Source organism: Leucoraja erinacea, chromosome 24, assembly GCF_028641065.1.
Source record: "Leucoraja erinacea ecotype New England chromosome 24, Leri_hhj_1, whole genome shotgun sequence".
Lineage (NCBI taxonomy): Eukaryota > Metazoa > Chordata > Chondrichthyes > Rajiformes > Rajidae > Leucoraja > Leucoraja erinaceus.
The window spans coordinates 1992109-2006365 of record NC_073400.1 but is presented as its reverse complement, the minus strand read 5'-3'; the positions used below and the strand labels follow the sequence as shown (position 1 = coordinate 2006365).

General features: G+C 48.1%; 1 protein-coding gene across 1 annotated transcript in view; it reads right to left on the bottom strand.

Moving 5' to 3' along the window:
* Positions 1-13690, bottom strand: part of foxp4 (forkhead box P4) — a 255301-nt gene extending 241611 nt beyond the window's left edge. The window contains 1 exon segment of the mRNA XM_055654369.1: positions 13507-13690. Within this exon segment, the coding sequence (XP_055510344.1) occupies positions 13507-13680 (174 nt within the window). The 5' untranslated portion in view covers positions 13681-13690.
* Between the last annotated feature and the right edge of the window lie 567 nt (positions 13691-14257).

The following is a 14257-nucleotide window of genomic DNA, read 5'->3' as shown; positions in this document are numbered from 1 at the left end:
GTTGGGAGGTCGTGTTGCAGTTGTATAAGACATTGGTGAGACCGCATTTAGAATATTGTGTTCAGTTCTGGGCACCATGTTAGAGGAAAGATGTTGTCAAGCTTGAAATGGTTCAGAAAAGATTTACGAGGATGTTGCCAGGACTAGAGGGTGTGAGCTATAGGGAGAGGTTGAGTAGGCTGGGTCTCTATTCCATGGAGGGCAGGAGGATGAGGGGAGATCTCATAGAGGTTTACAAGATCATGAGAGGAATAAATCGGGTTGATGCACAGAGTCTCTTGCCCAGAGTAGAGGAATCAAGGACCAGAGGACATAGGTTCAAGGTGAAGGGAAAAAGATTTAAGAGGAATCCAAGGGGTAACTTTTTCACACAAAGGGTGGTGGGTGTATGGAACAAGCTGCCAGAGGAGGTAGTTGAGGCTGGGACTATCCCAATGTTGGACAGGTACATGGATAGGACAGGTTTGGAGGGTTGTGGACCAAGCGCAGGCAAGTGGGACTAGGGTAGCTGGGACATTGTTGGCCGGTGTGGGCGAGTTGGGCTGAAGGGCCTGTTTCGACACTGTATGACTAGCACTATCCTGCACACTAGGGACAATTTACAATTGTACCAAACCCAATTAACCTACATACCTATATGTCTTTGGAGTGTGGGAGGAAACCAAAGCACCCACACAGTCACTGGGAGAACACACAAACCCCGTAGAGCCAGCACCCGTAGTCGGGATCAAACCCGGGTGCCTGGCGCTGTAAGGCAACGACTTTACCTCTGCGCCACTGTGCCGCTCTCATTATTCCAACTCATGGTCCTGGCATATCCTTCAGCCGCTTCCCCTTCACTTCCCGTTCAACATTGCTCACGGCCGACCTGGCTGCAGCAAGCTGCACAACTAGCGGGACTAGTATAGCTGGGACATGTTGGCCAGTGTGGGCAATTTGGACCGAATGGCCTGTTTCTACACTATATCAATCTATGACTGGAGGATTCTAACTGAACCACCCTACCGCAACTAGAGAGCAGTCCTGAACTACACATGGTACTAATACCATTGGAGACCTCGCACTATCTTTGATTGGGGACTTCACTGGCTCTATCTTGCATTAAACGTTATTTCCTTATCAGGTGGCTGTACACTGTGAACGGCTCGATTATAATCATGTATTGTCTTTCCGCTGACTGGTTAGCACGCAACAAAAGCTCTTCACTGTACCTCGGTACACGTGACAATAAACAAAATGAAACAAATCTGTGCAGAACGTGAGGAAACCAGGAAATCGGAGTAGAAGGAGAAGGAAAAGGCTCGGAGAAAGTCGTAATATTTACAAAAACACAAATCAATAAACAGGCCACTTCAGCACAAGTAGGCACTTGAGTTAAGTGGAAGGTCCCTGGAGTTTAAAGAGTTGGAACCAGTCTGAGCCCTATTACAGGCAGGGGAATCGCTGTGTCTATTCTGACTGATCCATTACCTGCTCACAGCTGTTCCCAGCTGCTGAACACTGTCTCCTGATCAGAAACATAATCAGCCATTAAGTGTCTCCCTGCAGAAGGCGTTCTATATTGCTGCACCTTCACACTTGCACTGTATCACGGTGTGACACATTGCATTGCCTCAAGGGATAAAACAGCATAAAATTCAGTTAGCAATTTGTGTATTACAAATTCCAGGGTAAATAGTGGGCACTTATTCATGGGTAGTAAAGCCAAGGTGTATGGAGCACAGTAGAGTCTGCTATGAAAATATAAATCCCTTGCATCTTCTGCCAGCTCCTTTGCATTCATTCAGACTTTGCACCATATTATAAAACAGTGTGTTCCCTGCCTCAATAAACATGGTGTAATTGCAACCCCGTCTATAGTTATTGTGCCTTTAACATTGCAGAAGTTGCCAAGGGCTTGTGCAGACAGAGTGTTGCACTGGCACAATAGGGCTAGCGACCAAAGGCTGTGTGAAAGAGTCGAAACATGGAACTGCCAATGCTGCTTTACAACGGATAACAAAAGTGCTGGAGTAATTCTATGGGTCAGACGGCATCTCTGGAGAACATGGAGAGGTGAAGTTTTGGGTTGGGACCCTTCTTCAGACTGATTGTGGAGGGGGGGGGGGGGGATGTGGAAGAGAGGAGGGCAGGACAAAGGCTGTGAGTGACAGGTGGATATCTGGAAGTAATATGGTGTGGAGCCGTTAGAAGAAATATTCCATCTCTATTCCTTCCTTGGTCTTCACAATTCACACATTCTATCTTTTGTCTTCTCACCTCTGGCCTTTTTCCAGCCATTTGCCAATCGAAAAACCCACACCTGTATTCACCTATCACCAGCCAGGTTTTGTCCTGCCCCCCAACTCACAATGAGGAGCCTGACCCGAAATGTCACCTAGCCACGCCGTGTGTGACAGAGGTAGAGGCCAAAAGTGGAGAGAAGCAGAGGAAGTGTGGTTAAGGAAGGAGTTTGGAATGGTCATCTAGTCATGTGACCACCAGAGGTAGAGCCAAGGGACTTGTGAGCGCTCAAGAGGCCAGACTGGAGGAGCACAGAAACGTGAAGGATTATTGGCCGCGCGGAGGTCGAGTGATCCGGTACGAGTTGACGTGAAGTTCGAGCGAAGTCCGCGGTAAGTTCGCGCTAGGCGTACACCGTCGAGACGGTGTGTACGGCCTCAATGCGGCTGCGGGCCGTTGCCGCGCGGAATTTTTGAACAGTGTCAGTTTCTCAGAGCCCCGCGCGATGTTGGGACCAGCTCCACACAACTCCATACGGCTCCGGCGATCGAAATGGGACCGGCCCCGCGAGGCCGTACGGCCCAAGCGACCACGTTAGGTTGCGCTTGCCGCATGCAAGGGAAAGTTACAGAGAATGACAAATGTCAGGCCGTGGAAGAATTCTCACGAGGATGGAGTCCAGTTGAGCCTTGGTGGCAGTGAAGGGCCAAACCATCAATGATTCTGTTGTGTTTCTCAGCATCCCTGCTGTTCCATCATGGTCAACGTTAGGTGTGTTGGAATCAGTCCCTCTGCAGGACAAGATGCAACTTCCAGGACACTTCTAATTCAGGTAAGAATGTTCTACAGAATAAATACAGTCTGATAAAGGGTCTCGACCCGAAACGTCAGCTATTCCTTCTCTCCAGAGATGCTGTCGGACCCGCTGAGTTACTCCAGCATTTTATGTCTATCTTTGATGATTCACTGACATGATGCTATGGACCCGGGATAATGGGGGAAGGTTGGGTGACTTGAATAAAGCAATATTTTCCTGGGAAAGGAATGAAACATGTTCATGTTATTCTGGGATTATGCTTTTTGTGTGATGTGAGAGAATGGGAAGTGATGTGGCAGATCGGAATTTAATGCTTTCATCGATTTACTTGCCGGGTCAGGTTTATTCCCTGAGTTGGGCGTGTAGCTGAATAAATAGCCCGATCGCACCAAGTTCATGTTATACCATTCCCTGCACAGTGGCAACTTACAGAGGGCCGATTTAAGCCACAAACCAGCACATCCTGGGATGTGGGAGGAAGCCAGAGCACCCAGAGGAAACCCCCTGCGGTCGCAGGGAGAACGTGCAAACTCCACTCATTCAGCACCCCAGGTCAGGCTTGTACCAGGGTCTTTGGTGCTGTGATGTAACGGCTCCACCAACTGCGCCACTGTGCCGCCCACGAACAGTGAAAGTTATCACTGAGGATGTTATTCATTCCGATGAATGCAAGTGCTTATTGTATTGTACTGTATTGTACTGTATTCAATTTACTGTCATTATCTCATAAGAGACAACAAAATGGATTTTCCTTACAGTCAAGTGGCATAAAAATAAATAATAAATAAATAAAACATTTTTTTTTTTAAAGCACAAACTCAGAAGTCCACGACACAACATAACCCCACAGTGGCACTAAAGTTGATGAAGGTTCCATAGTCCAGCCAGCCTCCCCGCCGATCTTCCCAGATGTTCACCCGTGGTCTGGGGCCTCCCGAGCACCCACAGTCGCCGCCACGGGCGGCCCGATGCTCAGGCCCTCACGCCGGGATGATGGAACACCGACGCCAAACCCCGACGGGGTTACTTACCCCGAAAAGAAATGATTTTCTTTTCTCGTACTTGGTTAATGCCTACCTACGCAACATAAGATTGTGCAGTGGGAGTTTGGTAGCCCCTTTAAGAAAGCCTCAGTAACGTAGTGTCTGGAAAGTGAGGTCACATACTACGGATTCCAACTGGGACGGTGTATTTCTGGAACTCCTGCTCCAGTGAACTACCTACAAACAAAGGCACATTCACCGAATATTTTTTCCCCTGAAAGATGGGAGCGGGGCTGTTTATGTGAAATAGTCAGGGTCAGTAGCTCTGCTCTGAACAAGCATGCCAGCAGATCACAGTCTCCAACCAGCCTCGTTCCTTTGCCCTATTGCTTGAGAACTATCAGAGGGACAGAGAAAGCTGTCAGACTGTCTGCTGGCGGAGGAGCAGAGGAAATTTCCCCGAGCAGACTAGGGCCGAGGGATAATTGCACAGAGATTCTTTGGCAAGTCTCAGTACTTGCGCTGGGAAGGACGGAGATAGAGAAACACACAGCACCACACGGGATAATGATCCGTCTTTATAAAGGAAAACCTTCCTTTGATTAACTAAGAGGGTGCCGGATCAAAGATTGCAGTACTGATGCTATATGACTTTCCTGGCCACACTCGGTTGAAGTAACGGAGGAGAATAACACTCTGGCGTCAATACTGAGCAACAGTGCTGCACAGAAAATGATCAAAACCCCTTCTGAGAACCGGGGACAGCATCAATCCAGCAACCCGCTTCATGGGCGTCATCAACGTTTGATTCGTGCAAGTGGCATGAATAGGACACTCATCAAATAGTCAGTTGCATTGTCTCCCGCCGGCTCTCAGCCTCTGCCTTGCGACTGACTTGAGGGTGAAACCTGGCGTTTGGCAGGCTGCGGAGGGCAGACGGAGCGGTTGGACTCTCGTCTGCTGTGTTTGTGTACAGGACAGCGTTTGTCGAGATAGTGCAGCGTCCGTTCCCTTGGTCACATAGTCCTGTGTCATTCGGACGAGGGGAAGCGTGGCTGAACCAAGCTGGCCCCCAACTAACTCATGCACTCCATGTGAAGGCAGCTGTGAACTTACTCAAGCCCAAAGGGCAAAGGAGAGATTGAGAAGCCATGGTTTAACAGGTGTTAAGAGTATCAGGGTTTCTGAATTACAGCCACGTCATAGCGTGCTGGTTTGCTTCATTAGAAGCCACTGAAGACTGCTTGCTATTGCTTGATCATCATATCCAAGGGTGCCTATTTTCCTAGTCAGGGCCCATGTAGATTTTACACTTCATTTCTGTAATGAGTGCAATGTTTCTGCTTCCTCAGAAGATTGAGGCAATTTGGTACATCACTGAATACTCTATTGAACGTCTACAAGTGCATGGTGGAGAGCATGCTGACTGGTTATATCATGGCCTGGTTCTGTAACTCAAACGCCCAGGAATGAAGGAGACAACAGAGGATCGTAGACACTGCCCAGTCCATCACTGGTACTGACCGCCTCGCTACCAAAGGGATGTACTGTAGGAAGAGTCTGAAGAAGGGTCTCGACCCGAAACATCATCCATTCCTTCTCTCCAGAGATGCTCCTGTCCCGCTGAGTTACTCCAGCGTTTTGTGTCTATCTACTGTAGGAGGCTGCTTCCTGATTAGTACGGGTGCTAAGGGTTATGGGGAGAAGGGTTAGGAGGAAGAGATAGATCAGCCACGATTGAATGGTGGAGTAGACTTGATGGGCCGAATGGCCTAATTCTGCTCCTATCACTTTTGACCATAAAGGGCCATCTGCTTCATCAAATATCCGCTGGCCACACTCTCATCTCACTGCTGCAGCATTTGTGCTTCACTATAAGATGTTTTGGAAGCAACAGGAGCCTGAAAACCATGGCCACCAGACTCAAGAACAGCTTCTTCCCCAGCAACCTTCAGCTCGTTAACTGAAATCCCAACCCGAAACGTGGCCTATCCATGCCCTCCAGAGATGCTGCCTGACCTGCTGAGTTACTCAAGCACTTTGTGTTTTACTAACCATAACCCTACCTCAGCAACTATTACTCTGGTCCTTGGTTACATTACAGACTGTTTTTTTTTGCACTGCTATGGTCTGGTTACCTAGTATTACTGATTATTAATGTATTCCAACAAAGACCAAAACATTTGAACACATTACACCAATTCTTAAATCCTTACATTGTCAGAGAATTGATTTCAAAATCCTGCTGCTCACCTATAAATCACTACATGGTTTAGGGCCAAAGTATATCACTGACATGCTTCCACTATATAAGCCTTCTAGACCGCTAAGATCTTCTGAGACCAATCTGTTAGTGATTCCCAGAGTAAATACAAAACATGGGAAAGCAGGATTTAGTTACTATGCAACAAATAGCTGGAATAAACTTCCTGAAGATTTAAGACGTGCCTCAACTTTGACCACTTTTAAAAGAAGACTGAAAACTTTTATGTTTACTTTAGATTTCAGCTAAATCTTAACTACATTGCACTTTTAACTTTTGCACTTTTTATAATACATTTTTAATTTTGCTTTATTTTCTTTTAATTCTTCTAATTTATTTCATTTTATTATTTCATTTTATTGTATGACATGTTTTTATGTGAAGCACTTTGAGTCTGCCTTGTGTATGAAATGTGCTATATAAATAAAGTTGCCTCGCCTTGCCTTGTATTACTGATTATTGGATATTTATCTGTGTGTTGTTGCATCAATGGGCAAGTGCGAATGTCATTGTTTTGTTCCCAGCACATATGACAATTTAACACTTTTGACCCTTGCCTTGATTCCTGACTCTTGATACATCCAATCTCCAAAGCTAATAATCAGAGAGAATATTTACCCATCTTCGCTGCAGGTAAATAGATTCCACAAGAGAAGGCACAGTGCTGAAGTGACTAAATAGGTCAGGCAGCATCTCTGGAGAATATGGACCTACCTCCCCTGTGCCTTCGTTTGTAAGCCAGCATCTGCAGTTCCTTGTTTCCACTTTGTGCTAGACTCGCTGGGAGCCCAGCACAGCATCAGTGTTTTATAGGGCAGGAGATTTAACTCTGTAGACCAGCGATACTGCAGTTGCTCTGTGTGTGTTTGTCAGGGCAGCACAAAGGGGATCCTAACAGTGTCAGACTCATTCAGTGTCCAGAATGCAGGTGGGTCATTGCAGTACATCCCGGTCCGTGTCTGACTTGGGAGTGTTTGATGAGACAAGATGGGAGCCTAGGGTTGACCTGGACAATCTCTGTGTCCTCTGTCCATAGACCTCGCCAAGCTGACCGTTCACAGGTCAGTGTATCAGTGAGTCTGTACATTCCTCCTCCCAGGCTCCCCCTCATACATGGCCACACTGGTGCCCAAGTGTCCCTGGAGAAGAGGCAACACCAATGTCCACTGGGCCATGAGAGGGCCTCTGGGATGGCTAATAAAAAATAGCACGGGGATGGGTGTGTGAGTTTGCGCCACCACTTGTCATGGAAGAGTTTGATGTGAGGAGCGAGCTTTATTTTACAGCTGCTTAAACCAGGAGAGGGGAAAGATTTAATAGGAACCTGAGGACCACATTTTCACACAGTGGGTGTGGGTGGGTGTACAGGACGAGTTGCCAGTGGAGGTCGTTAAGGCAGATCCAATAACAGCATTTAAAAGACATCTGGGAAAGGTTTACAGGGATTTGGGCCAAAAGCAGGCAGGTGGGACAAGCTCAGATGGGGCATGATGGTTGTCTGTTTCTGTGCTGTGTGTCTCTGTGACTAGCTGCTCCGACTTTTATCAGATCATAAGGGAAAGAATGAAGGAGATTTCCATTTTGAAAAGTTAATTTATTTATCTTAATGAAAACAAAATAATCACCACAATGATTTTACAAGTAGCAGGCACATGAAGCGATGCCTCATTTACTGCTTTAGGTTAGAACCAAAGATCTTATAGCGGAGCAAGATAGGCTACTCCTGCTAAATGTAATGGACTGACGTGTAGTACGCTATGGAGAGGATCATGGGCATTTTCCACGCCCATTTTAGCAACCTGAGCCTACCTAACCCGACCCGACTCGCACTGTAATCAATGTTGCGGGGCAACAGTTTGTGTGGGTCAGATTCATAAATCTGTCAGTTCAAACTTCTTGTCAAGAATAAAATTTGATTCTGGTAATTGTCTTTTTTAATGTTTTTTAAATCATTTCTTTTTAAATGGCTCACAAGCCGTGTTTGAGTTGATTTTGTAGTAACCGGAACCGACCCGGCTCGCAGGGTGATTGACAGGGGGGACTTTTTGTGCGTGATTATAGGGTTAGATTCATAATTCTGTTAGATTCATAATTCTGTTGATTCTTGTTAAGGAATAAAATGTTTATAAACACACATACATGAAAATTATATAAATGTATATAACACACACAATTATATTTATTCTAAACCAATAATGAACTTTATTTCAGACTAGACAAGGGACATTAAATAAGAAACATTGTAAATAAGAAACATTGTCTTGGGGCACTCCTTCTCCCCGCTGCCCCGGGCCCCGCACTCCTTCTCCCCGCTGCCCCGCACTCTCTCTGTCTCCCCGCTGCCCTGGGCCCCGCACTCCTTCTCCCCGCTGCCCCCGCACTCCTTCTCCCCGCTGCCCCGCACTCTCCCTCTCCCCCGCTGCCCCCGGGCCCCGCACTCTCTCTCCCCGCTGCCCCGCACTCTCTCTCCCCCGCTGCCCCGGGCCCCGCACTCCTTCTCCCCGCTGCCCCGCACTCTCTCTCCCCGCTGCCCTGGGCCCCGCACTCCTTCTCCCCGCTGCCCCGGGCCCCGCACTCCCTCTCCCCGCTGCCCCGACTCTCTCCCCGCTGCCCCGGACACTCCTTCTCCCCGCTGCCCCGCACCCTTCACACTCCTTCTCCCCGCTGCCCCGCACTCCCTCTCCCCGCTGCCCGGGCCCCGCACTCCTTCTCCCCGCTGCCCCGCACTCCTTCTCCCCGCTGCCCCGGGCCCCGCACTCCTTCTCCCCGCTGCCCCGGGCCCCGCACTCCCTCTCCCCGCTGCCCCGGGCCCCGCACTCTTTCTCCCCGCTGCCCCGGGTCGCGCACTCTCTCTCCCCGCTGCCCCGGGCCCCGCACTCCTTCTCCCCGCTGCCCCGGACTCCTTCTCCCCGCTGCCCCGGACCCCCCCGCACTCTCTCCCCCGCACTCACTCCTTCTCCCCGCTGCCCCGGGCCCCGCACTCCTTCTCCCCGCTGCCCTGGGCCCCGCACTCTCTCTCCCCGCTGCCCCGGGCCTTGCACTCCTTCTCCCCGCTGCCCTGGGCCCCGCACTCTCTCTCCCCGCTGCCCCGGGCCTTGCACTCCTTCTCCTCGCTGCGGATCCAATCTTTGGCCGGAAGCAAGAAGGCGGGAGCAAGAAAGCGGAGCAAGATGGCGGAACAAGATGGCGGAGTCAGCTTGCTAAAATGTGTCCTGTAATCACCCATGAAACCGCCCATGAGCGTACCTCACGTTTGCGTGAGAGTAACCTATCTTGCTTCGCTCTAAGATCTTTGGTTAGAACAGAGAAAGTGCCTGCAAACTACCTGCAAATCTGCATCGGCCATGACCTCAGTCTAACTGTGGCTAGGGCGATCACATCATAGATGGTTCGCCAGACAGTTCACATACAGAGAAGGTTCACCAGACTGATTGCTGGGATGTCCGGACTTTCATATCAAGAAAGACTGGATAGACTCGGCTTGTACTTGCTAGAATTTAGAAGATTGAGGGGGGATCTTATAGAAACTTACAAAATTCTTAAGGGGTTGGACAGGCTCGATGCAGGAAGATTATTCCCGATGTTGGGGAAGTCCAGAACTAGGGGTCACAGTTTAAGGATAAAGGGGGAATATTTTAGGACCGAGATGAGGAAAACATTTTTTACACAGAGAGTGGTGAATCTCTGGAATTCTCTGCCACAGAATGTAGCTGAGGCCAGTTCATTGGCTAGATTTAAGAGGGAGTTAGATGTGGCTCTTGTGGCTAAAGGGATCAGGGGGTATGGAGAGAAGGCAGGTACAGGATACTGAGTTGGATGATCAGCCACGATCATATTGAATGGCGGTGCAGGCTCGAAGGGCCTAATGGCCTACTCCTACACCTAATTTCTATGGTTCTATGTTTCTATAAGATGTGTATGAAGGAACTGCAGATGCTGGTTTAAAACAAAGAGAGACACGAAGAGCTGGAGAAACTCAGCGGGACAGGCAGCATCTCTGGAGAAAAGGAATTGGTGACGTTTCGAGTCGAGATTGTGAAGAAGGGTCACCCATTCCTTCTCTCCTCTCCAGAGATGCTGTCTTCCCGCTGAGTTACTCCAGTATTTGTGTGTCTATCTTCACATCATGAGATGGTCATTTGACAATGATGAAGCAATGCAAGAAAGTATCGTTGCAATCCACAATTACACCGTCACATTCAGGCAGGATGAATGGGGAGAAATCAGAAATTGTCATCAGTCTTCGCAGTAATGAAGCCGCCAGCTGGTTCAATAATGGTGATAGATCCTCCACTGTTGCGATTTGCACGCCTTATCCATTTAGCTTTCAATTTCCCCAGACTGGGGGAATAAAAGAGGCCAAACAAAAGTAAAATATCCAGTAAATACTTGGTCAACAAGTCGGCCTTCAGTCAAGGTGACTTTTCAATGTGTTGGCCTCAACTCTCAGAGGTCCTGGAGGTTAAATGGAAAATGATAATAGGCCTTTCAGTTCTGTTATACAAATAGTTCAACTCAGGTAATCATTTGCTAACCTTCATCCCCACGGTGTTTCCCAGAGGGTGATGCCACAGGATTTAATGCTACTACGACAACAATAACAGCCTACATTTACAAAGCAACTTCCTCATAGAATAAGCTCTCAAGGACCGCTGCCTGTCACTATCACTCACTTCGAGGAACAAGAAATAGAGAGAAAAATATGATAATCAGTTTTTTAAATTTAGCTTCAAAGTTCAACATAAAGTGGAAAATTATACTGGAAATCTGTGGTTCGATTTCCCACCTGGCACTCGGGGAAAAATATCACTATGTAAAGAAAATGATGCATTTATAGATGTGCTCCTGTAGAGAAAATTAAATTGCTGCCCCTTCTGCCGTCTCAGGGGGTGAAAGTATAACCTGCCACTGGTTGGGGTAATGACACGGCAGTTGTTCCCCAGGTCCCACCTGATCCTTGTCCATTGGCCATCAGTAATACTCAGATTATCTGATCATTATGTTTAGTTGACTTCAGTTTATAGATCCAGCACGGAGACAGATCCATCACCCCACGGATTTCACGCTGGCCATCGATCACCCGTGTGCTATCCCACTTTCTCATCCACTCGCTATACACTCGGGGCAATTTGCAGTGGGCCAATTAACCTAGAAATACGCATGTCTTTAGGATGTAGCGGGAAACCAGGAGGAAACCCGCGCGGTCACAGAGAGAACGTGCAAACAGTCAGCACCTGAGGTCAGGATCGAACCCATGTCTCTGGTCCTGTGAGGCAACACCACTACCCACTGTGCCACTGTGCTGCCGACTATCTTATTGCACCTGTGGGATCTGTGCAAATTCCTACAAAACACTGATCACACTTCAGAAAGCATTTAAGAGGAGACAGCTGAGTCGGATATTGGATTTGGAATATTCAATCCAATTTAGAAGACATTTAGAATGGTAAATGGATAGGGAAGGTTCAGAGGGATGTAGGCCAAACATGGGGGACTTGCTTAGTTGGGGCATATTGGTCGGCAGGGACAAGTTTAGCATAAGGGCTTGTTTCTGAGCTGCGTGATCCTATGACTCTAATTAGTCAGAAAGTACTGTGGACCATTCTGGGGTCATGGAAGACGCTGATGAACAATCAATGTTTCGTCCTTACACTTGCTGTTCCCCAGGACCAAACGTGTCAATTCAATGAACCAAATGCATCAACCTAATGAAATTACAGATCCAGTGTGTTGGTTTGCAAATTGGTCTTCTTCTGAAAACACAACGTGATGGACCTTCAGAAGATGAGATTAGGTAGCTGCACTATCACTGGCTATGAGAAAGTGTCATCTGCTACAGTTTACACAGATGTCTCTATCTGTCTATCAGAGACTATGACAAGGTCTGACCTAATATGTATCTGCTGGTTCAGGCACGTTGGAACAGATCGGAACATTCATCTGAACATCACAAGATGCGATGCTGGCTTCAGTTCAAGGTAAATAGGAGGAAATGTAGGAGTCTAGAGTTTGTGTTTGAATGAAATATAAACGTTAACAAGTTTCACTGATCTTAATCTTGGGTATCAACCAATCACACCTACAGGAGGGAAGATTCTACGAGCTGGAAAGGCAACATTAGGGATGACTGAACATTTTCAAAGTTAAATTATGCAGAATAAAAATAAATGTCACATCCGTCACAGACACACGATCATTTACGTCCCCATTGAAATACAACATCAGTTCTGTTCGTGCTCTTTCCAATCCTAAAACGTAAGAGAGAGGAGCAGGAGTTTGCCATGTGGACTATCAGACTTAGGCCAACATTCAATACCATCAATGAACCTTTACACCCACTGCTCTTCCCAACTCCAGATCAACTACCTTGACTGTATTAATGCCCAATGATATGTTGTTATCAGCATTCCCAACAACTCAGCACCCATGGCCCTCTCAGGCTGAGAATTTCAAACATATCCAGGTCATCTAATTCATGCATTTGTCCTCATTCCTGTCCAAAATGTCTTGTACCAAGACTAAGATTCCCCGATGTTCCTCCAGCCAGGGAGCATCATCTGCCCTGACACGCCTCGCATCATTCCACGCCCGCCATCAACAACAGCTCTCCTACTCCAACCTCCTTTCAGGACAGGTCCCCTCCGCACGAACAACACTGACGGCAAAATAGCTCTGGTCTTCAGGGATCCAAATAACGAAGCACTCATTCCTCCCAAAATTCGCCATGAGGCTTTGTTTGAACTTTCTCCCTGTTCTTGGCAACTTGAGTGTTTGGCAACTCTTGCCCCTTTGGCCCTAGGCTTGTGGGACTAAGCCTAGAGGCACATCTACACAGACGAAGTGCACGTCTCCACCCCTGTCCACCGACCGTATTCCTGACAGGTTTAGAGTCTAAACCCCTAGAGCACAAAACGCCATGAATTCCTCCTTCCTTTCATCCTTGGCAGGAAGAAGGAAGCGGGAGGAGGGATTAACGTTGCAAAAGAGGTTCGGATTTCAGTTTCATTATCTTTAATCCCATTCCCATCAATCCTGCCAAGCGGTCACTGTGTGAGCTCCCAGCGAAGGGCCATGACCACAGACTTGCCGACCCTTCACCCAGCGTGAGATCCAATCTGTCATCTTGCACATTTGCAGGTGTCAGGAGCGCAGGTCTCCTCAGTCTGGGCTCATCAGTGTTTTTATTACATACAGATGAATGCAGGAACAACGTAACCTACCTGAACTTGCTGCTGCTGCAGATGCAACAGGTCCACGGGACTCACTTCACCGTTTGCGTCCCCGTTCGAGCTGCCCTCTCGTCCCCCTCCATCAGACTGGCTGCTTAAATTACTAACTCCATTCTGATTAGCAGAAGTGCTGCGTATTGCCTCTGATGCAGACTCCACCATCATGGCTTAACACCTAAAAGGGAACAACAGTGGAAAATAATTGATCGATGATCCCCTCTCTTTTTTTTTACCAAAAATAGATTTATTCAAGTATTTACAATACTATTTACAATACTTAATAAATCTAAACAAAACCCACCAGCATAGTACGAGTAAATCAAAAATTCTTAAAGCACTATTTCCCCATCCTTATTAAGGATATATTCCCCCCCACACCCCACCCCCCCCCCCCCCCCCCCCCCCCCCCCCCCCCCCCCCCCCCCCCCCCCCCAGCAGTGCCCAGGTTGCTGTGCGTAATCCCTTTCTAGTAGCACCCGGGTGCAGACGTAACCCCGTAAAAGGGGCAGGCAGCCGGCTCGGGCAGAGACTGGCACCGTGACTCATAGATGGCCAGCTTGGCCAGACCCGGGAGCAACTCCACCAGGACATCTTCAGCCCTACCCACTCCCCTGCCCACAGGGTGTCCAAAGATGAGGGTGGTGGGTGTGAAGTGCAGCCAGAAGGCAAGGAGCAACCTCTTTAGATATTGGAACAAGAGCTGCAACCTCACACACTCCATATACACATGGAACATAGACTC